The 23,253-nt window shown below is 42.4% G+C and overlaps 1 protein-coding gene across 1 annotated transcript in view; it reads right to left on the bottom strand.

The window, feature by feature from the left end:
• Nucleotides 1–265: 265 nt before the first annotated feature.
• The window catches only part of SH3RF3 (SH3 domain containing ring finger 3), a 119,781-nt gene continuing 96,793 nt past the window's right edge, over nucleotides 266–23,253 (bottom strand). Inside the window, exons 10-11 of the mRNA XM_017736975.1 lie at nucleotides 13,309–13,646; nucleotides 266–3,512 (exon numbers count right to left, since the gene is read on the bottom strand). Coding sequence (XP_017592464.1) covers nucleotides 3,344–3,512; nucleotides 13,309–13,646 — 507 coding nt within the window. The 3' untranslated portion in view covers nucleotides 266–3,343. The remainder of the gene's footprint in view (nucleotides 3,513–13,308; nucleotides 13,647–23,253) is intronic.

Genomic DNA, 23,253 nt, shown 5'->3' with positions numbered 1-23,253 from the left:
ACTCCCTTTCTCTGGACCTATGCACCTCTTCTCCACAGGTAAGTTGTTAACTTCTCAAGATTTTGAAGAAATCCCGGATGTGCCAAAAGAAGAATCAAAGATTCTGACTCCTGTTCAGACATCTCTTACCCCTAACAGGTTTTTATTTATGTGGGAATAACTAACTACAGGGTTTGCAGAGGAGTCTTCCCTATTTTCTTTGCAAACCTCAGAGCCACTTATGCTGCTTGTTCACCTCGTTGTCTAATAGAGAGCGAAACCTCAGTCATGTTGCCTTAATACTTATTTTATTTAAAGAATCAGAAACACAGTCATTGTAGTTCATTTGTACTCATATCTGCCAACATTTCCTAAACCACGTTAACATTAATGTATAACAAAAACATTTTCTGAGCTGTGCAAAGTTCAAAGGAATTGTTCAATTACTTGAATCCATTTCTAGAAGAACAAACCTGGCATTTTACAAACTGAGGCCACCAGAAGGAATCTTTTCCCCGCCCTGTTGCAGGAGATGGAGATGCCCTCTCCTCCCCCTTTTCCTGGCATGACAGGTAAAAACTAGACCACAGTATGAGTCGAACCTCTCTCAGTCCAGGACTTTCTGACTGGCACTGGGTCATGTTTTTGTATCACTGGGCTGTATGAAGTTCACCTTAATACTTGTGCTCCTGGCATGGAAGTGATTTGTCCAAGAAGATTACTCAGTAACCCAAACTGTGATGATAAGCAATAAAGAGGGCCCAGAAACAGCTGCTATCAAAATAGAACACCTCCCCACCCCCTCCCCCCCATATTTTTCCTAGCAGAAGGTATGACTGGAAGGGTTGTCGACCATTTAAAAAACCATCATCCTCCTTGCAAAATATATTTTAAAGCACTGATTTAATGATATGACATCTGGACATTTTCCTTGATACTCTCACACACCAACTTTTGTCCTCTTAGAGTTAAGCATAAAAAGGTGGAAATCTGGAACCATTTTAGATCTGGCTAAATAGAATAGGCAGCATGCAAGCTGTCATCCTGTTTCGTTTTTCTGACTGTAGTAAATACACCATGGAACAGAATTTTAAGAGCGTTTTAACCACTGTAAGTTGTCAGAAAAAATCTCATCTCTGACAGATCTAACCCAGAAGTTTTATTGGAATCAATAACACACATTTTGGCATTGCTGACTGCCTAACTGTGCAGTTTACTGTTTGAGGTGCAGTGACACCAGTTCTGACCTGGACCAAATAAGTGGAACAGATATGGCTCTAATCTCAAGCAAGTCTTTCCAGAAGACGTTTTTTCGGTCTCTTATTGGTTATAAAAAGGCAATTTCCTCTCAACAGTAACTAAATTTTTAGTGACTGACTCATTACAATCTGGAATATCAACAAATGCGGCAACATCAAGTATAAAAAGAAACACCCTGAAAGTGATGCCTCCTGGTTTGAAAGTGCTATACTTGGCCATGAACTGTGTTTCTGGAATTGGTTTGTTAACATGTGACAGCAAGAAGAACTTATTTTACAAAGTCACAGAGCTGAACTTAAATAGGAATGCTCACTTACATGGGTTTTGATATGTACTAGTACACACGGCTTGAATGAAAACAAAACTTACACCTTCGCATATGAAATACTGGTAACGCAGTGATGATGTTCACCCACCGGGCCTCTTCGTTTTAATAAGATCATCTCCAGGTTACAGTGCCTCCGACACGCTTTCAAACACCCACCACATGTGGGCTTTGGCAAACAGCCAGCTGCTGTCAGAGGCAAGGTATGGATACAGCTATGAAAAGCCTTTCAACACGATTCACTCCTCAAGAGCCGACATCTTTTTAAATACTCTCAACAATTGCATTAGGACTTTTTTTTCTCATTCTTTTTCATACAAATAACTGGCTAAACTCACATTTATTGCACCTTTAAGTCCCTGGTAGATGGAAGCTTATATTGCCTGATACAGTTTGTATTGTAGCTTGACGATGTTAAGAAATCCAACAGTCTCCAGAACTGTACATTTCTACAGTAAGAAATCACATTTCTGTAACACTAATTACTGCTGTCGCAGACCAGCTCTCATCTCCGTCATGCAACGACAGAGGAAAACTCCATGGTCCCTGTGTGCGATAGAACCTGCAGTGTTCTTCTTATTGCCATGAAAAAGTCAATTAAAATGACTCCTCTGGGAATTACTTCCAATTCTGGAGTCATTATCACTCTCCAGACAGAACGCTGTGCTTCAGCATGGATCTTCAGCCACTATAAATATGCAGGAGAGAGCAAGCATGTGTGTGTTGCACAGGCAGCTCCCTCAGGTGTATTTATCGGTGACCATGCAGCTTTTTCTCTTTTCCTCTATGAAGCAAGAACAAGCAGTCTGATCTCAATCTTCAGGTACGTTTCTAATTTTGTATGTTGAATGCAAATCTTGTTGCAGCCTCTCTGTTTAACCAAATCTTTAACGATTAAAAAAAATAGCACCAGATGTATGAAAAAGAGGAAATGTCTGATCTAGTAGGAATATATATAAAGTAGAGCAATTCTTACAGTAAAAAGGTACGTTGTACAAAAAAGCAATGGAAAGTGATACCGAAGGACAAAAAATCCATGCTGCATATAATACGGGCAGAAGACAGGCAAAAGGGATTCTGCTCAAATAACCACAGTTTAATGGTGGAGCCGTACTTCCTCCAGGACCTCCCTGGCAGCAGTGCCAGGACACGGGGTGGTGTGGGACTCTGAGTACTAACACACTCACTGACAAACCTGCGCAGCATATCTTTGAGGTATATAGAAAGCATGACATTAACATTTTGGACTCCTCATTCTTACTTGCACAATGATGCACTGGTCTTTAGCTGAGGTTTTCTCCACCCTCCCCTCTTCTTCCCTTGGTAAAAACAAAATCCCAGTTTAAGAGCTTCCTAGCACACCTCCTTGAACTCTCAAATCCATCTTGCATAGGCCAGTAATAAGAACACTGCAGCTCTGACAAATAAGTTACAGCAATATAACAGCTTTCCTCTTAATTTTTTTTAAAGATATCTTCTCTATAATTTACACAAAAGGTTAACAGCCAGAGTTTCGGTTACTACAGTCCAGATGGGCATCCTTTCAGTCTGTGATTCCAGGTGGAAGGCACTACTTCAACATACCACTGTATGCACTGCACACGGTCTCGGGAGCACAGCGGGGCACTATGTCTCCAGAGCTGCAGACTGAAGGGCCTGGGGGAAGTCTTTGGAAATAAAAATGGCAGTGGTTATCAGTCCAGTTTCTCTTTGCTGTCTCTTCTTGTGCTATGTGGTTTCCCCTGAAAGCTCCTCAGTTGAGAGAGCGGCGATTCGTCCTCAGAAGCTCTCGACAAAGCTCCCTGGGAAGAGGCCCGTCCTGCCGTTCCTCTGCAATGTCCCTTTGTACCAGCCGTCCTCCCGCTTCTTGTGCACAAACACAATGTCACCTTCCTTCAGTTCGATCTCCGCCTCGCTCTGCGGGGGGTATGGGACCACAACGCGGTACCTTTGGAGAAAGAAGTGCAAAGACTTGGTTAGTCTGCACTCGATGGGAGCTGCGGGGCACCAGTACCAGAGATCTTGGGGAAAAAAACTTTTGGAAATATCAGTAAGTTACATTTTCACACACAGTTGTATGCAATGCAGCTACATTTTCTACTACAACTGAGTAAGGTGGAAATTTCTGGACAGCTTGGCTGGAGAATTGACCAGGACGTACTCTGGAGCCAGTCCATGAAAGCAGGAGTGTGTTGTCAAATGGATGGACCACTCATGGTGTCCCTGCTCCCAGCTGTGTGCTGAGCCTGTGCCAGGACTTGGCTGCTTTATCCTATCCTACATCTCTGCTGCAACATGTCTTATTCAGCTCTGCATCTGCTCCATCTGAACATCATAGCATCATACAATGATAGAGCAGTTTGGGCTGGAAGGGACTTTAAATGGTAATCTAGTTCAACCCCTCTGCCAGGGACAGGGACATTTTCAACTCAAGCATGTTGCTCAGAGCCTGTGTGTCAACGGCGTAAGTCAGCTGGGTGTCATATGCAAACTTCTTGAGGGTGCCACCTACCCGTCTATCTCATTGATGAAGATATTGAACAGTACTGGTCCCAGTGTGGACACCTGAGGGACACCACTTGTCACTGATGTCCACTGAGACATTGAGCCATTGACCACTACCCTCTGGATGCAACCATTCAACCAATTCCTTATTGTCCAAATAGTCCACCCACGAAATCCATCCTTCTCCAATTTAGAGAGAGATGTTGTGAAGGACCATGTCAAAGACCTTACAGAAGTCCAGATATATGATACGCTCTCTTCCCTTGTCCACTCATGATGAAAAATGGGGTTTGAAGTGCTCCCACTGCCTGTGACACCAGCAGATGTTAGCTAAAGCAGTTCACATTTTTCTTCGTATAATGTTTCCTGAGAATGTACTTTGGGTCCCTCAAACCTGGAAGGGAAGCTAAAATGGAAAGATATCAAGTGACTTTCAAAGCACTCTCCAAACCAGTGGGGAGCCCCAGTCCTGAACCATTCACAGGGCTCTCTGGGAACTTAGTTTTCAAGTGTCACTTCATTTCAATGAAGTAATGATGTGTATGAGCCTGATACAGCTATTCTGCACTCAGAGCTTATCAGCAGGCATCCTTCTGAGAGAGCACAGACTGGGCCATTTTATATCAACGCACTTGTGTGCAGAGCAGGGAATATATTTCTACTGCACGATTGTTTTTTACCTTCAGCACTTTTGCAGTCATCTGGTGTTTGGTTAACAGTCAATAACTGTCTTGCTAATTGCAAAGTAATGAATATAGTAAGATAGTTAAAAGTTGCCAATTGATTACCTAAAGCCCATCTCCTGAGAATTAATATATCCACAACTGCTGCCTGGCCACCAATGCCTGAGTCCTGTCTGTAACAAGGTGAGTATTTATTTAACATAATATCCTGCCCCTGGGGACTTTGGCATACCCTGGAGGCTGTGGACCACTCCCTGAGGCCATCCCCAGTGAGACAGTACCAAAGCAAGGGGCTCTCCAGTGGCAGTCACCCATTTTCCTTGCAGACTTTGCTCAGGTGCCTAGTGACTGCAGTTCTGAAACTCGGCACTCCACTTTGACCTGACACTGGAAATATCAGCTTTGATGCTATGTCTGGACACCTCTACAGCCAAACAACCCATTACTTGGAAAAGCATTAAACTCCCTTTGGAGCAGGGGCTCTGTTCTAACACCTTACTATGGCCTTTTTATCTTGACACAGCAACACGGTCGTGGAAAATATATATGTTCAAGTGCCATCAAAAATTTGCAGATCCTCTCTGTACCTTGGTTAATAAATCTAGTTGTCACTTCCCTCCTCTGTGGAAAAGCAAATAACAGGGGTTGAAACGTGTGCTGCTGGCTGGCTGCAGGAAAATGGTCTATCAAGCTATCATCTGTGGAACTGCTACACTTATATTATGAAGCTTTGCCAATTACACTCATTATGCAAATGAATGCACACATTATTTCAAACACTCTGCTGCAGTGTTGATTAATTAAATTATCAGAGTGGAACAATTTCAGCTAGGATGATGCCAAGTTTCAGATCTCACTACTCTTATGCACAATCACAGCACATCGGAGCTCTGCATCAGGAACTCAAGAGGCCTTGAGAAAGAAAAAAGGTTGGACCTCAATATGAGTTGAGTGCTGTGGAGGTACTCACAGACCATTCTGGCAGGTCAGGAAACAGAAACTCAGAAAAAGGTGGTGTCTTGAGCAGGGTCACTCTAAAGACCCAGCTGGGACTGGCAGCACCTCGCGTCATACCAAAAGCACAGAGCCTTCCTTCTAAAGCCAAACTTCGTCCTCAGAGTGATGAGCTGCTAGTCCCTAAATGGTTCACATGAGGAGGCAGGTGACCACACTCAACAGGAATGCATCCACCATCATAAAAGGGGTTTTACACAGCATCTTCTTAGCAATTTAGAAAAATAAATCTCAGTCACTGCATTATAAAATGAGGCACTTTTTCCCATTCAGGAAACCCTAAATGCTACGGTTTAAATTTAATTAACTACAGTACCTCACAAGATAGCACCGATGAGGTTTTTGATAGAACAACAAAATAACAGCTCCGAAAGACCTTGCAAATCAGTTAAGAGCTCCTCTGTGAGAGATGGAAAAAGATGCGATGCCTTTCCCCACGAGAGGTTTGAAGCAGGGCCTGGGAGAGGCAGCCCGGTGGGGGCTGCAGGGGCAGCAAGCGGGCAGTGTGCTGGCACAGGGAGCTGTGCCGCCCCTCCGCACCTCCAGGTGGCACCTCAGCCTCGCTTATCCGCCGGAACGGAATTGCAAGGACAGCTATTAGCCATATTTTTTTGGCAGAAAAGGTCTCTTCTCCCAGACATCCTCCCTCACTCCGAAAAAGGCAGTCCGGGATACTTCTATTTATAGCTCCCATTTTTATTTCCCTTTCTGTCCCCTTTTCAAGAATATGCTATAAAATTGTAGGTTTTCTTATACCAAACTGTCGCTTGGCATTTTAGATGGATCTCAGTCTTCTCAATTTTGTCTGTGCCACATTACACCTCTAAATTACCAAAATGCTAATTAGCTGGGCAACAATTATGATGACAAATGTGGCAACCACCTCTGACTACTATTAATAATATTTGGTATTTTCTGTTGTAAGTGGTGTAAATCTGCCTTATATAGTTACAATTCTGCCAAATGTTAATCATTTTGGCCCAAATTCTCCACAGTAGTTGGCTGTATCAGGCCAAGGGTCCAACATACAGCCCAGTAGCCTCATCACTTCCAAGAATAACATGAGGGGTTTTGCAGCACGAGCAGGACCCGTATGAGCACTTCCACAAACTGCTCTCAGGTCCCATACTTGGGAGCAAAGACTTATCCTGTGGTCTCACTGGTCTGTCAGGGATAGTGTTCCTTCAGAAAATCACCCACTCTCAGCCAGGTTAAATGCATTCAAACCACCCCAAAATGGCACATGTTTAGGCTTGTATGAGCACTGAAAGTAAAATCTCTGCTGATTCATGCTCCAAGCTGTCCTAGCTCTGTGGGACCTCAGAGGTTGCATTTCTCTTCCTTTCTTAGCACTGGGCCCCTCTTTTGTTTTTCTCTTACGGGACAGACTTGATGTTGGACATGCTCAGGGCTGGCTGCCATGGCATCCTTGGATTGAGCACTTCATCCCTGGAGGCCACTGTCCAGGATGCGCAGTGGCCTGGGAAGGGTCTTTGGTGCCCAAGAGATAATACATGAAGAGAGGCTGCAAGTAGTATCAGCAAGGACAGGGGATGGGTTTTGCCCAGACAGGGAAACCCCAAGGAGCTGGAGAGTGGGGTAGAGAAAGGGACGAGGTGGAGGAAGAGGGAGGTGGATGGGAGAAAAACTGGGAGCAGAAGAAGAAATGCGACTGTGTGACTGTGATGAAAACTGGAAGCCCTGATAGAAAGTGTGGGTATGGCTGCTGAGGGGGGAAGCTCTGCTGAGCTGAGTCTGGGAGAGCAAAAAGCCTTGGTGGGAGGGAGCCTGGGGCAGGGACATGGCATCCCAAGAAATAGGAGACTGCATCAGTAGGGGCTGGCACTGGGGCTGAGGGTGGGATGGGCACCCTGGCAGCAATTACCTCACTGAGCTGGGAATAGGTCCATCCTCTGCTGCCAGCGAAGACCTTGCAATCCCACTGTCCCCTGTCTTCATAGCACTTGTTTTCACAGTCAAAAGAAACACCTCTCCCACCCAGCCCTCCATTTGCTACTCCTACTGAAATCTGGAAGGTGCAAATAAGACTCCTAACCTCAAACAAATGTCACATGATTTGAGTTCTGGTTTTGTTTCTTTTAAAGAAGCAAAATGATTAAAAATATCATGTGTGTAGATACATAAAGACATCTACAACCTTGAAAGAACCTGAGTGTTTCACACTCATGCATCTGAGATGAAGAAACAGGCAAATAAAACTGCCCATGACTTTACTTCTGCTGCCTTGCAATATAATCTTTCATTATATGACTGCATACTATTTTTCCCATAGGATGCCTGCTTCATTTAGTGCACAAGATGCTACTCTGGATGTGAGTCAAAGTTTTGACATGGGACCCACCCCACCTTTTGCAGAGGTTGGAATATCTCTAGCAAGTGACCATGATGAAATTCACTGAGTAGTGCAGATGTGGGGAAAGTGGCTTCTTTTACTCCTCCAGCTGCAAAGCCTCGTGCCACACTTTCCACAGAGAAAGAGACTCATCTCATGCACACTGGCTGCGTAGGAGTCTTGTCTGGTCTAAATGACTCATACAGGCCCTCTGTCAGCGTGCAGGCAGGCACTGAACAGTATTGATCAGAACTGATCAGTAATTAAGGGCTGAACTCAGGCCTGGACACTGTAAAAAAAACCCCAAACCACTCATTGAGTAAATATGTGTATCCAGGACACTGATGGAACTAGAGCAACTTAAGAAAATGTGCAGTAAGGCAAATTAGGTCTTCAGGGCTAACCTCCAATCTGATCCCATTTACAGTGCTTGAATTTGGATGCTTACTGCAAGTTCCGTTTCTCAAAGTATTGTGCACTATAGATGCGTGAATCCAGTCCTGTGACTCCAACAGGTCTCTTACGCGTTAGGGGTACACAAATAGTTTTGGAGGGAATGGATAATCAGTGCCAATGGAGCATCTAGCCCAGTTGGCCATTGCTCTTGTTTACCAGTGGAGCTGTGTTTTTTCATCCTTTCACTGGTAAATTGCAGAACCTGCAAAGTACCTCTGCACACTACAAGCCAAAATCTGCTTCTCCATAGTAGGGTGTCTGAATCAGCAGCCTTTGAAGAACAAGTCTCAGTTGGGTCTTTTACCTTTCTGCTGGAAATATCTCAGGATTCAATTTCTGAGATGGTTGATTCTAGTTTCCCAGTCCTAAGGCAGGCATCCCTACTCAGAGAAGCACTTAACCATGTGCATGCATGTCACTGTTCAGTCAGAAATTACTCCTTGGGTCATTTCTCTAGTATCACTTTCCAGGAATGAAAAGAACCCTTCTTCTGCTTTCTTTTTTGGCAAAGAAGACATACGAGCACAGCAAATTGAAGTCAATGGGTGTTAAGCACATGCTTGAATGCTTCCTTGAATTGGGATCTCAATCTCTAATGTGGCAGTGATTTGTAGAAAGATACATGGAAACATGGAAGGATCTATTTTAAGGGTCAAACTTACTGTTCCTATCTTATTCTGCAGCACTGTTGTGGCTATGACTTGGTTGAAGGCTGCACAAAAACCATAGAAACACAGTACAGATATGCCAGTCATGACAGTAAGTCTGGCCACAGCTGCTTTATCACAATATAACATGGCAGAGTTAGTGCCAGTTACTATAAAAGAGTCAACAACGCGTGACATGTTTTACTCAGGTTTGCCTCTGGGAACAGTGCCAGGCAGCGAGGGGAACATGACTCACGCACACACACATGCACACTCAACTCTCCTGTTTTGCTTAACGTACAGTCACATTTTCTTGAAGGGGGTGGCAAGGAAAGTATTTTGTTTTGGTGCTGCCAGGCACACAGCACACCCCTCCTGTGAGCTGACACCGTCAGTGGGATGTGGGCAAGGCTCTGGCACAGTGCCTGCCTCACCACAGTGTGTCCCTGTACTGGTCCCGTTTCTCGCACCAGCAGAAACTGGATGGAGCAGTAGGTGGAAAAGAGTGTGTGGGGCACACACAGCCTGACAGGGTATTCACTTGGCAGTCAATCACTGCCACGTGAAGTGACAAGGACACCACCTGGGAAATTTCTCTGCCCTGCTGCTTGGACTGCTGGATGCTTTATGGCAGAGAGCAGCTGAAGGAATGTGGTTTTATAAACTGATAGTGGGAACTACACCCAGAAGGCAGAGATGGGCTCTGACTATCCCAGCAAACCAGACAAATATGAAGGCTAAATGACAGGAGAGCTAGGAGTAATTTCCTTCCTAATCCAGTCATCTATAGCCAGGCTTTGGAATATCAAGAAGAATAAAATTGTTTTCCTCTCTATGTACAAAAAAAAAAAAAAGAAGACAGACTATAATCATTAATAGCACCTCCAAGAGGGTGAAGCTTGCTTGCTTCACCTTTCTGCCTACTGGCTGCAACACCCAGAAAGGTCTGCACTCTCAGGCAGCAGAATAGGCAATTCATCCCTTAAACAGTGAGTGAGCTGCAAGCAATCAGTGCCCTTTAATGCACCTCTTGGTGCACTGGGTTTGATCAGTAACCTGGATGTGGCGAGTGCTGGAGCTGCAAGCCAACCTCTATAGGAAAAGTAGCGGTGCTCTGCTGCCTGCATGAGCCTCATTTTGAATGCCGTAAATATTAAGGAATGTGCTACTTCTTCCAACCTTTCAGTGCTCTGTTCCTATGTGCACAGATGGGCGTTGGGAGACAGAAAGCCAAGTACAGCTAAGTGTACTGAAATGCTTTGCAGCTTTTTAAAATTTCATCCAGCATCTGAATCTGTTTATCTAACCTTTTTTTCCCTCTCCTCCCTTTTCTTTCTCAGAGAATTGCTCCTACTGTGCGGATGAAATGCATCAAAATGCAAACAAGCAAAATATGGAGCTGAGTGACGTTGAATGCAAGTTGCTCCATTGCCAGATGTGAAAAGAACAAGTGGTTTGAAAACCGTAATTTGTTTTAAAAAAAATATAATTTGGTACTTCTGAGAAATTTGATGATTTAATGAGCACAGATGGATGTGGGATGAATTTCTAGCAGACAAGTGTTTAATGTATCTGCTCAGATTATTCCAGGACTAAGCATTATCCTTCCTAGTGCATGAAGGTAATTAATATTTCCCATTATGGACATGAAAAAACCCATATGATCAGTTAAGGAATGCAGATACACCAATGATATGGAAGTTAATTCATAAATCAATTAAAGAATCTTGCCTGCTGTGTATAATTATGGTTACTTCAATTATAGCTTATTTTCAGATATAAGACTCAGGAATCAAAATACATAAAATCAGAGTAAGTTCCTTATCACCATATACTGCAGCTGGAAGTATTTACTCAGTTTTAGCACTCTAAATCTATTTGCTCCTGAATCCAGCACAGCTAAGAGAATGCAGGTAACCTTTGTCTCTCTGGTTCTATTCTGCCACTTAAAATAGTCATCAGTTAAATGTTTCCCTACCTGGACCACCCTCAGGTGGACTGAGAAATTTGTAGGGTATGGGACTAGCCCTGGCATATTAAATAATGTGTCTAGAGTTCTCTATAGTAAAGCTTTGAGAGCAGTGTATTAACACCCAGCTCTGGAGACATCAGAGGCTGTACTCCCCAGCTTCTTTTCACGGTTACATTTAACTAAAGGTGCAGCAGCCCACTGATGTAGTTACACTGGTGCTAAATCTGGTTTATATTGATTTAACTTTTCTTATAGCATTAATCTGAACTGATGTAGACCAAATTAAGTGTGCCTAAATAGGGATTGGTTTTTCACTCCTTTTACTAAATTGCTTTTTCATGGATTTTAAGGGCAAGAGACTACTGCGGTAGTCTGCTCTCACTGCCTTCATTACGATGCTGAAGGACTTGCCTGTATTTATTTCTGCTTCAAGTCTAACAGCTGCACCTGAACAAAAGCATCTCTTTTGGAAAAAAGGCCAAATCTAGTGTAAAAATATTCCCATGTCTGTCCTGACTGCAGTCTCCTACAGACTGTTACCATGCCATTCCTACACTCTTTACCAGGTCTGCCAGAGCTCACTGTGTCTCTCATTGCAAGTATATAGTTTAAAATCTTCCATTTTTCTTATGATGGTTCTCTGAGTCCACTTTGCATCAGATTATCCTCTTCTGAAATATACTGTTACTCTGCATTCACATCACCAGAATTAGTGATTGAATTAGTTCTGTAGCAACAGACCTGCCCTACCCATCACCCACATCCCACTTCACTCCTCATTCTGCAACAGGAAAGGTTTTATGTTGACAGTGCAGGTTCAGGACCCCACTCTTGTTGGGCTACACTACATACATTAATAACCATTTTCTAGTGATTTCTGATGTAGAATTAGATTTGATGCCAGTGAATTAATTTTCAATCCACTTAGTATCTGCTGGGTTGGTTGTGTACAGTTTGCTCAGCAAGAAGTTTTATGGTAACAAACCAGAAGCCTTAGGAAAGTTTAAATGTATTATGGTGTCGCTGTCAGCTTCTCAACCAAATTCCAGCCTTCATTCAGGAAAACACTGTATAAGTTATGGATTGTCCTGTAATCTCCCTTATTATGCATCATCTACTTCATGATCCCAACTGGATTCAGGGTCAGGTGGCTTGCCCAGTCCATTTCCTTCAGTCTCTTTCATACACTCAGACAAAACTAGTTTCTTTCCAACTTCTGTGATTTTAATGTTATTTCAAAATTGCTTTAAATACCAACTCAAGAGTGTTCCCTGAACGGCTCTTTGAAAATTCTTCAATGCTTTTGTGAAAAACATGTTTTCCTCAATCACCTTTTGAATGTAAAGTATTTCAACAGCACTGTAGCTGTGTATTATCTATTCCCTTCCCAGTTCTCAAACGGCAGTCTTGTAGAAAACATTTATCTGAGCCCAGTGTGACTCTGCACGTGGATTTGAATTGTCTCTTTTCTGCATCCCCCTACCTCTTTTCTGGTCAGTTACCTCTCTCTCCACCTGCTTTTGTGTTTTGGTGTTCCTATTCTTTTCTTTTCAGGTTTGCAAAGTCAGTTACTCCAAGGTACCAAGGTGCAGAGCAGGCTGCTGAAATGAACTCCAGAATCACCAGCACATCCCTCTCTAGAAATGAGCTAAATTTTTGGTAACAGGTCACTGAAGATGGCCATATCTGTAAGTATTCTAAACAAGAAGAATTTGAAACAGTCTTTGGTATTGCAGAACAGGACATGTCCAGATGAGACATACTATATCAAGTCCTTAAGCGAAAATACAGGAATCCCATTTAGAATGTGGCATTTGCCAACAGCATTTACACCATTTGGGCTGAGAAAGCACTGCTGTCCTCCACATTTAGACCAGGGCTCTACAGTGTCATGGACAGGTGCTCTTAAACACTTCTTTAAACCTGCATGGTGTATCAACTGATTTTCAATGGGACAGGGCATGTAAGCCCTGTCTTCCTAAAAGACAGCTGAGCCACCTACAGTCAATCCATAGAACCTCAAAACTGCAACAACCCTTGACCAAGTTAAACTTTCATCCCTCCTCCAAATGCTCCCCGTGGATGCAGACAACCTCAGGAGAAAAACAGCTTACCTTTCCCGGGGCAAAGGCTTGGGCTCTGGCCGAATAGCTGCCATGGAAGAGAGGGGTGGCCTGGCAGGTGAAGGGATGGAAAAATTCAAATCCAAGGAGCCTGTTTTCCTGTGCAGAGGCTCCAGCCCCATGGCTCCTTGCATTTCACTCTCGATAGGGCATGAGCCAGCTCTGCCGTGACTGGAGAGGGAGGACAGCTCAGGCCCCACTGCCCCTTGCAGAACTCCTTCAATGGCTGTCTGGGGGTCATGTGTGGGGGACACAGATGGTGGGGAGCGTGACTTCTTTTTTGTTGATGCTCCTGCTAGAAGTTTCAACAGCCCGCTCTTCTTCTCCTTCTGCAAAGGAACCAAACAAAACATGGGCAGTGAGGAGACATACCAACTCCCTTTGCTTTTGTTTTGGAAAACCTCAGTGTCGAGAGGCAGGAAACCTCTCAATACGGCCATAGAAATGGATCCAGGTAGAACTTGAGCTTTCTGTAATAAAGATCCTATGAAAATCCCTCCCCATCAAAAAAGGCTTCAACTCAGTAGAGCAAGGACCAAACATACTGCAAAGATTACCCCCATTTTCAAATCTATCCAGGCAGTGATCATGTGCCTTTTGAAAGAAGGAGTGCAGCTACAGTGGTACAGCAAAGCTACAAACTTCCCATGCAGAGAAAATAGCAAGGAGAGCACTGCCTCTCTCTTCAAGGAGAATCCTGTTCCTCAATAGAGATATATCCCACAAGTGAAAAATCAGGACCCATGGCTAAAAACCTCTGCTGGGAAGCACAATGGGCTGAGGAGAGATTTCAGATCCCAGCCCACTGCAAGAGAAGCATTCATTACTGCCTTTTACTACCTGATGCAGATTTACAGTAGGGAGAATGGAGGCACAAGAGTCGGGTTTAATGCCTCTTTCCAGAATGTGCTCCCCTTTACATCCTGCATCACACAGCAATAACTATTCGTGTCTCCCTCCTAGAAGTGGGTCACTTCCCCTCATGTGTTAAGGTAAAGGTATCACCTTGATGTTTGAAGATAGACCACAAAATTCACAATTGGCAATTGCAGTGGCAGTGCATGGGAGGTTTCAAAGTTCTACAAGGGTTTCTGACACAGAGAAATGAAAAGATGATAACAGCACCCTTTCAATTAATGGGGGAAAAAAAAGTTTAGCCTGCATTACTGAGGAAACACATCTGACCTTTTGGATTTTATAACAGTGTACGAAATCCTGCTGCACATTTACCTCAAGCACACACAAATACCCAATACTGTCTTTGATCTTGAAAGTTTTTTGGCTAGAGGTTTGTATGTAGAAGCTGGCTATCCTCTAGTACATGCTCTACAATGCTAGGTTAGAGTTGCAACCAGCAATGCCGTGCAGTAAATTTTCCATTTTTAAAAATGATACAAGAAGTTCTGAAAAGGCCTATTAGATTTCTTACTCTTTTGTCAGAAGCACAAGCCATTACTCAAACTATCTTCAGAGACTCAAAGCTGTGAGGTTTAGCTGGATTTGATAATTTGCTCAATAATAGGATCCCAGGGGATAAAATCAAACCCAGAAATGGCAAGACTTATGGAAAAGAAACTATCTCTCTATATTTAAGCAGGAACACTCATTGGAAATATAAGCCAGTAATTTATTTATTCTCTGTAGACAAAATGTCCCATGCAAGGTTTAAAATCATGCTCTTTTATGTTCTGACTGCTGAAGTAATTTCTCAAACCAGCTTTAAAGAATAGAAAGGATACAATAAAATAAATATAAGCTTTTAAAAGATGCTTGGATTTACTACAGTAAATGTACTAGGAGTATCTGGTATCTCTGCTTCCAAAGTTCTTGTTTGCACTCTTTAACTGCCATGGACCGGTAAGAAAACAGAAATACCTTAGATGTCAAGACACAGAAGAGATAAAAGGAAGCACAGTTGTCACAGATCCAAAGTCCACTGATTTTTGAAGAGCAGAGTCTGAAATGTGCATCCAGATCCTGGTCTCCTGCATACCACTGGTTATGTCTTAAAAGAGTGTTTTGCACTTACAGGATGAAAGGATCCATCCTGTGAAGATGTTCACCCAGGCAGAATCCATGGTGGCTAAGGGAGCCTGGCCATATGGCACCAGCAGGTTAAAAAAAATTAAATAAATTCCCCTGGAAACAACAGGAAAGCAGACCAAATGCCCCTGATAAATATCTTCTTTCCCTGATGGGAAGGGACTGTATGGAAATTGTGCATTCTGCAATTCACCTGAAACACCAGAAAAAATGCTTCAGTTTTTCTCTTGTTGTCTAATTAAGAAATATTGTTGTTGTCATCATTATATAAAATTTTTGCAAAACTCTTCTTTCCCTGTGGCACACTGAAACAACAGCTCTAATGATCCCAGCATCCTGTGTCAATATGTATTTGAAGGTGTCCAAAGGTCAGTGACAGAATACAATAGCCATTGTGGGGCTCTGGAGAAACAGCTATTGTGCAGCAGTGAGCACTTTGAGCCTCTTTAATTGGCAGCCTTGCAAATGCAAAGTAACCATGTGAACTAAAGCCCTGTATAACGAACAATTAATATTCCTATGTGGTAGCAGCTTTTCTAATTTTTGCTTCTAATTTAAATACCTTGGCAAGCTTTCATTAGAAAAGCCTTGTGCAACTTACACCATTTAAGGCACAGAAGCAAAAATATTTGGAATAAAGGAGGTGCATACACTCACACCCGCCTACACATTAAAAAGCAGATGAGTCTGACAGCCATTCAATTTTGTTTACAAGAACGGCTTCCACTCTTCAGGGTTAGCCCTGGCATAAATTTCTACTCTTAAGCTACTATCACTTAGATAACAGGAAGCTATAATGAACTTGCTGATCTACCCTTTGTTCTACTTTAATAAAAGGAAAAATAAAGAATTGATTTTTAGCCCCCACTGAGCAATTTACTAGACTTCTGAAACTAAGATCTGTGGTCTTGGAAGAGAGAAGATGACTTAATTCAATTGCTAAGCCTAGTCAAAACCTGAGCAGTACCATCCTTCCAGTCATGGCCTTGGGCAAGATTTAAGAGGTGACGTGATACCAACCACTTTGTGTGCGTGCAGATTAGACAATATGTCCAGCTCTTTCTCCCTTTGAGTCTGGCTCTCAGCCTTCTGCTATCGCATGGCCAGATCCTCTGCTGATGCGATCGGAGCATTTCAAGCAAAAGAAGGACTGTCAGGAAGTGATAATTTACTGTGATGTCTCTCATGAGAAACAGATCGGGTTTGAACCTTCTGTGATCAGCAGTTCAACCTAAACCACTTCATGCCTCCTCCCTCTATCTGTAAAGTGGGACTAAGTTGAAACTCCTCCTTGTGCTGTGGGAATTTGTTAATGATTCCAGTGTTACAAAACTCTATATTTCTTTGGGAGCAACCAGCTCTTTTTCGGGGCTTTAATATTAAAAAAAAAAAAAAAAAAAAAGGGAATGGGGTGTTAGTATGCAGTCCCAGTAGTGATTTATTGCAAATGTCCAAGTATTATGAATTCATTTAATATTTAGTGTAATAGCAGCCATCCTTCACAAGAAATTAATATTTATATGTCTATTCAAGACAGTCCTTCAGCAGTTTCACTGTAAATCAATGAAGCATTAATGGGCATAAATGCTGTAGAGAAATCTACACTGATTGGTTACAGACTCCATTGCTTTTGAAAAGAGATAATAAGTTTACAGGGGACATATCTGATGACTTTCAGAAATTAAGTTTTTGAATTAAAAGAAAGATAGTTCACTTTTTTTCCATTCACAGATGGTTGTTTTATTGTTTTCTAGGAAATCTGTAATCTACTGAAACAGCTGTGTAATTATTGAGTTTTCTTTGTCTAGTAGCTACATTTCCAACTGACTGCAAACTGTGTTTGACATCCCTACCTCCTGAATCTGCCAAGGTCAGACCTTCACATCTGTGTTGATGGATGGATTCACAGTGTGGACAGCACTTCTCCCATCTCCTGGTTACTGCCCACATGTTTAACTGAATTTAAATCATCACCTTTGTGTTGCCCAGGTTTTATTCTAGGACATTCAGTGTCAAAACTTCCAAACCATTAATTTCAAAAGGATTCAAAGAAAAGCAAAAGAACAAGATTAGCCCTTACAAATAAATTCCAGGCTGCTTCTAGTTAAGAAAAAAAAATGGACTGGGAATGCAGACAGTATAGACAACTCAGAATTTTTTCTCTGGCAAAGCTTACAGTGGAGGCTCTGTTCCTATGGTGTAGCATGAAGGAATCTCAAAGGAAATCAGTCTCTAGCAGCACAAGGATGGGATGGGCAGCACTTCTGTGACCCTGAAGCATACCCTTAGGGAAGCCAGCACTTGGACAGGTGTAAGTTCCTCTCGTTATGCCACTGCGAGAATGTTTGGAAAAGTGAATACCGTCTGAGCTTAAGAACTCACGAAGGATTAGATCAAAATTAAAGTCTGAGATATGTAAATGTTGAAATATTTTGCTTCACAGTAATTGGGGATGATTTTTCCCCTCATTAATAACTCACTTGAAGATAATAACTAGCTCTTCTTTCAGCTTCAGAGATGAGATGAGCACAGAATGCAGCTACTTCATTGATGACTGAGTGATAATGGAGTCCCCAGTCTGCAAAGCAATAATCATGCCATAATCTAAATACCAATTTCATGTACTGGCTATATTAATATAGATATATTTTTTTAAACCATCCAAATGCACAGAACATTCTGGTTTAGTTTTCTTCCTCTGCAGCTCCTAATACTTAATTTTCTACCTCTCCAGGTTCATTAAACAAATGAGGAAACCTTACTGCAGCTGATAGAAAAGCTGTCTCCAGTCACTGAAATGAGGTAATTTCTCATGCAACACCAGTTACATCAATAGATAAGAGAGCCAGAGAGAGAAGAAGAGGTTTCATTTAAAAATGAAGAAAAAAGAAACAAAACTGCTTAAATGCCGCCCTGAGCCCTACGAGGGCTCAAATGCCCTCACAAATCAGGAACTCGTCTATCAGTCAGTACCCCCAAACCACCACTTTTTATTGCTTGTTTTACTTGGTCAGTGCTTGTTTGAGTAAATTTAAGTTAATGGCTGGAAAACAGTGCATTTTTATTCTGATTCCATTGTGGCTACTGGTGATTGATGCTTGCATTGTAACAGTAGGTTGTATTTTGGGTTATGTCTCAGGAAAAAAGCTATCTGGGTTTTTTAAATCTGTAAAATTATTTGACTTCAGATTTTGATAATCTTTCAAAAAGCCCTGCCAACCCCCCCGCAACCCAATATTGTCTCAAAGGAAAGCTTAAGGTCTGAAATGTCTTTGGATATGTATTTATCATTTGCAACTTGCCACTATTTCTCATGAGGAATCGATGACATGCTGAACAAGACAACAGCAATTACTTACTACACAATTTCTTCTGATTTTAGGTAAAGACTAGTTTAGTATCATATACTGTACGGAAATACTTGCCAAAGATTTAGTTTTCAATGGAGACAACTGTTCCTGGCCACAAGTCTATTATTATAATCTCAGTATACATGTTACATGCCAAGAAATAAAAAGGATTTTAGGATGACAGTATCTTTAGCTTTTAAATTCCAGTGACAAAAATATTAGACTTATTTATTATTAATTTGAAGATAGATACTATTAAAAACAGGGGAAAATAAGTAAAATGTCTTGCTAGACCTGACTGGGAATTTTAAATGTTTTGAGAACAAAACTGAGAATAAGAAATTAGCGTTCAGGTCCCAATACAGCAAAGCACATAGGCACTTCATCATGTGCTCTTGTTGAACTAAGGCAGATGCAAGGCTCTAGAGACTACAAAAAGAGATAAAGAGGGAATCCAAAAATATATTTCAATATTCAATTTAGATGGAATATTAGATCTTTCAAACACTGGAGCAAAGTTAAAGGCTAGCTCAAAGGGAAAAAAAAAAGCAACTGGAGAGGAAGCAGAGAGTCTCAGCTATCATCAAGCTTCCCGGAGGCTGCCAAATTCAGAAAAGGTAGAAGGTAAAAGGGACTCTAACACGGTTAATGGTGAATGAGGGACAGATGACTTGCTACACTGACACTGTAGCAGTTTTAGTGCTACTTTTTCATGGGAACAGCTGAAACACAGCACAGTGGAAATGAGAACTACTGCTGTGATGAAGTAACTCAAAATCGTGTACAGATAAACTGAAATGCAAGAACACCACCAAAGAAGTGATGAAATCATGGTTCTCATGAAGACTGTGTGACATTTCCACTTATTTCTAAGCACCCACCCTCTCTAGAACTAAGATCAGATGGATGTGTTTTAGTCCTAATTTTAGTTCACCTCTTCCTTCTAAGTGTGAGCAACCTCTTTGGTACTCAAAAGGAAGCAGCAGGCGTGGTATCCTGGTACATTTCACATTCAGCTTCTTTCTTTGCTCAGCACTTCGCTGCATTTTGATTATCCTACAACAGGTAAGGGAAGTTCGGCTCAAAGCACTGAGATCTCCCCTCTGCTCCCCTCTCCTGCCCACCACACTCCCTACATAGAGAGGCATCAAGTATACTTTGGGGATGCTCGGAAAGCAGAAAACTGACAGGAAATACTGACCTACAGAATCCCTTCCTGCAGAGAAGGTACTTGGGAAATGGATCAGTTATCTCCCACAGTACAAGAATTAGGGGGAACCTAAATGAGATTATCAGGCAAATGGTTGAAACTAAAAAATAGGAAGCACTTTTTCACACAACACATAATTAAATGGGGACTTCATGCACATAGTATTGTGGAAGCCAAAAGTATGAAGAGGTTCAAAGGGGATTAGACAAATTAATGGAGAACAGACCTAGCAAGGGCTATTAAAATAGTGGTATGAATCCAAACCTTCAGTGCTTCAGTAAATCCCAACAGATAAATGAAACAGTACTTAGAGCATAGACAGGGTAACTCCACCTCACTATAAAGAGATCGTAAAAACAGTAACATTCTCAGAATTATTGCTATGGTAAAAAATTTAGGTATTTTGGCAAAAGCTTAGGAAACAGGACTAAACCGGGAATGAGCCCTCCCCTGTGCCCTCTCAGCTTTGGGAAATCAGCTGTTCAGAGACTTCCTCAGCTGCAAGGGTCTGAGAGAGGGCAAAAGGCAGCCATCAGGATGCAGTGTCAGCCAAGGAAGAGACACAAAGGGTTGGGAACTGCAATCCCAGAGCACTTTCACAGCCCTGCAACTGCTGTTTGGATTCCTCAACTCCATCTCTGCTGTGCAAACCACAGATTGAGGGCTGCTGCACTCACATTGAACCAAGGAGCCTCACAAGTACCGGTGGCAGGGCTGACAAGGCCCTGTTCTTTCTTGGATACCAGTTTGCTTCCTAACCTGACGTTGCACTGCCTTTGTACATGCCAAGGGCTTCCTTGCAGCAACCACGGGGGTCTCCTACATTATGATACACCATGTCTTGAAGACCTAACCTAATCTGAAGCCTAGAAATGTTACACCTTTGTTTTAATACAAATCAAGGTGCCTAAATGATTTAGGCAACTATGGAAGACTAACTGTACTTTCTAGAGAATTTATACAAAACATCTGGACAGACCATGAGCGTTCTTGTGAAATTCTAGGTTCATTTATTCAAACTAGAGGATAATCTATCACAGCTTGACCGACAGCACAGGATTCTGAAATGAGAAAAAGATGTACAAATAAATTAACTGCTAGACAAACTGCTTAAGATTAATGTTTCTAAACAAGATGATTTAGACTGACTGGTTAGCTTGCTGTTCCTTGTCTCTCATAAGGAAGTGAAAACGATTTATTGGTCCTGGGAAGCACTGGGAGCAACACTCTCATTTTGCAGAAAGCCAGAGCAAGCTCACTCACTGAACACCTGAGTGAAAGAGAATCAATGGCAGAAGTCACAATGTGCTTCGACATACTTCAGTCTTATACGTAGTTGGCTCTGGCTCTACCCATTCACAAGGGATAGATTTTGTTTCAGAAGCAAACAGTTAAAGTTGCTTGGCCTTGCTTTGTAATCTTGTTAAATGACAGGCAAATGACACTTGTACTTTTATGGAAAGCAGAAACATGAGGGTAAATGGTTTGGATTAGTGGCCATCTTGTGCCTTATCCCTGATGTATCTATCTATTCCTGCTTGGCTGATCTTGTTCCAGCAGCTGTGCCACCTCAGGCTGTAATTTCAGCACTTCCAACAAACTACATGGTATTGCGCTGGTCTGCACTCAGAGGGAAGATTGCTTGTGGAAAAATTAGGTATCACATGAGGCATATTCTTCTCTCAAAATCAATTCCCCATTGGAAGAGAAAAAAGGTCTGTCTGTGGACAGTGCAAAATTGCCAGAATTTGTGTGTACTAGACACTGGAAGACATTACAGTGAAATAATTCCTTCCAAGGATTAAACAGTTCCTAAAAGATGCATTTAGCTGGAGACTGAGGAGTCAGTTGAGACTGGCAGAATACATCATACCTGCATGGACTGCAGCCTAGAGGCGATCAAAGCAGAAGCTCCTCTTGCTTGTATTTCTGAAAATTATATGGGTTTTGCACTGCTGCTGGGTCAGCCTGGACTGAGTGAGGGACAGGAATGAGAGAGGCCCTGATGGTCCTCAGATGGTCTGACATTTTAGAAGCAGGTCCCTCACACAATCAAAGCCACAAGCATGAAGATTTTGCTCTCTCTGAAGGCTGACCTCCAGTTTTGGCAGCTATCACAGCATCAAATCTGAGTGAGCATCCCCCAAAAATTTCTGATTTATTTCATGCATTAAAAACATCAGGCCTTGTCCCTACTCCCTCTTACCATCATGACAGTGTATCTCAAACAAAGCAAGTGATACTACTAACATGCTCAAGCTGATGGCTTCTTTTCTAGGCTTAAGAGAAGCTCAGCCTCTCAGCACACAGGGGTGTGCAGGGAGTCACAGCTGCTATTTTTCCACGGGCATCACAGGCCCCGCTGGGATGTCTCTTGCATAGGGACAGAACTGTTGTCCTGCACATTGATGTGTAATCACTGAATATAATCACAAATAATTACTGAAGTGCGTAAGCTTTGCAGGCAAAGCAGCTGAGGTTTCTGCAACCTTCCCTGTCAGCTGTGTGACAGGCATTTTCACTCCTACTATGTTTCCAAGCAGCCCCGTGAATTACTCCTAGGACACACTAAGATGACTGAAATAGTTTTCTCTCATGAAGATCAATTGATCAAGTATACTCTCTAAAAAAATGAAGAAAGAATCCCAGAATAATTTTAAATTATTGCCAAGAATGTGGCTTTCAGTGTCACAGGAATGACCAGGCATGTAAATGACAATTTCTTTGATAAAGTCACCAAGGAACTGTCACTTTCCAAATGCCACAACACTTGGGTTAAAATTACTAGTGAGCTTTGCAAGCAAAAAGCTTGCTTTCTCAAGTCTTGGCAGCACATGTCATAAGAGCATCCTCTCTTCAGCAAAAACTAATATTTCATCTTTTTTCCTAGTTTTATCTTTTTGCTGCTTAAAAGAATACCCCCTCCCACATTTGCTAAAAATACCTATCTTGGTTTGAAAGACAGGTGTCTGCTAAGGAAGGCAGAAGCCTGCCTTGGAATGGCAGATGCAACCCCTTTCCCTCCTAATTATTATAATTTTGAAATCAAGGGGCTTTTAGGCAAAGATGTGGGAAATAGGAATAACAGTTCTTTACTATTATATATCTATATGTGTATAACCAGTCAAACAAACAACAGTAACTATGGCAGTACCAGCAAACAATCACAAACCCAGTGCCAGCCTTCTCGGCTGTCAGGCTATTTCCCCTCGGGTGCAGTTCCGCTCGCAGCCGGCAGGGGCGCTGGCGGCTCCCGGTGAGCAGGGCAGGTGCGATGGTTCCCCCGCGGCTGCAGGGGGCGCTCCGGAGCGAGCTCGGGGAGCACGCGGCACC

This window comes from Corvus brachyrhynchos, unplaced genomic scaffold, assembly GCF_000691975.1.
Source record: "Corvus brachyrhynchos isolate BGI_N302 unplaced genomic scaffold, ASM69197v1 scaffold83, whole genome shotgun sequence".
Taxonomy (NCBI): domain Eukaryota; kingdom Metazoa; phylum Chordata; class Aves; order Passeriformes; family Corvidae; genus Corvus; species Corvus brachyrhynchos.
This window is presented reverse-complemented; position numbering and strand designations above follow the sequence as displayed.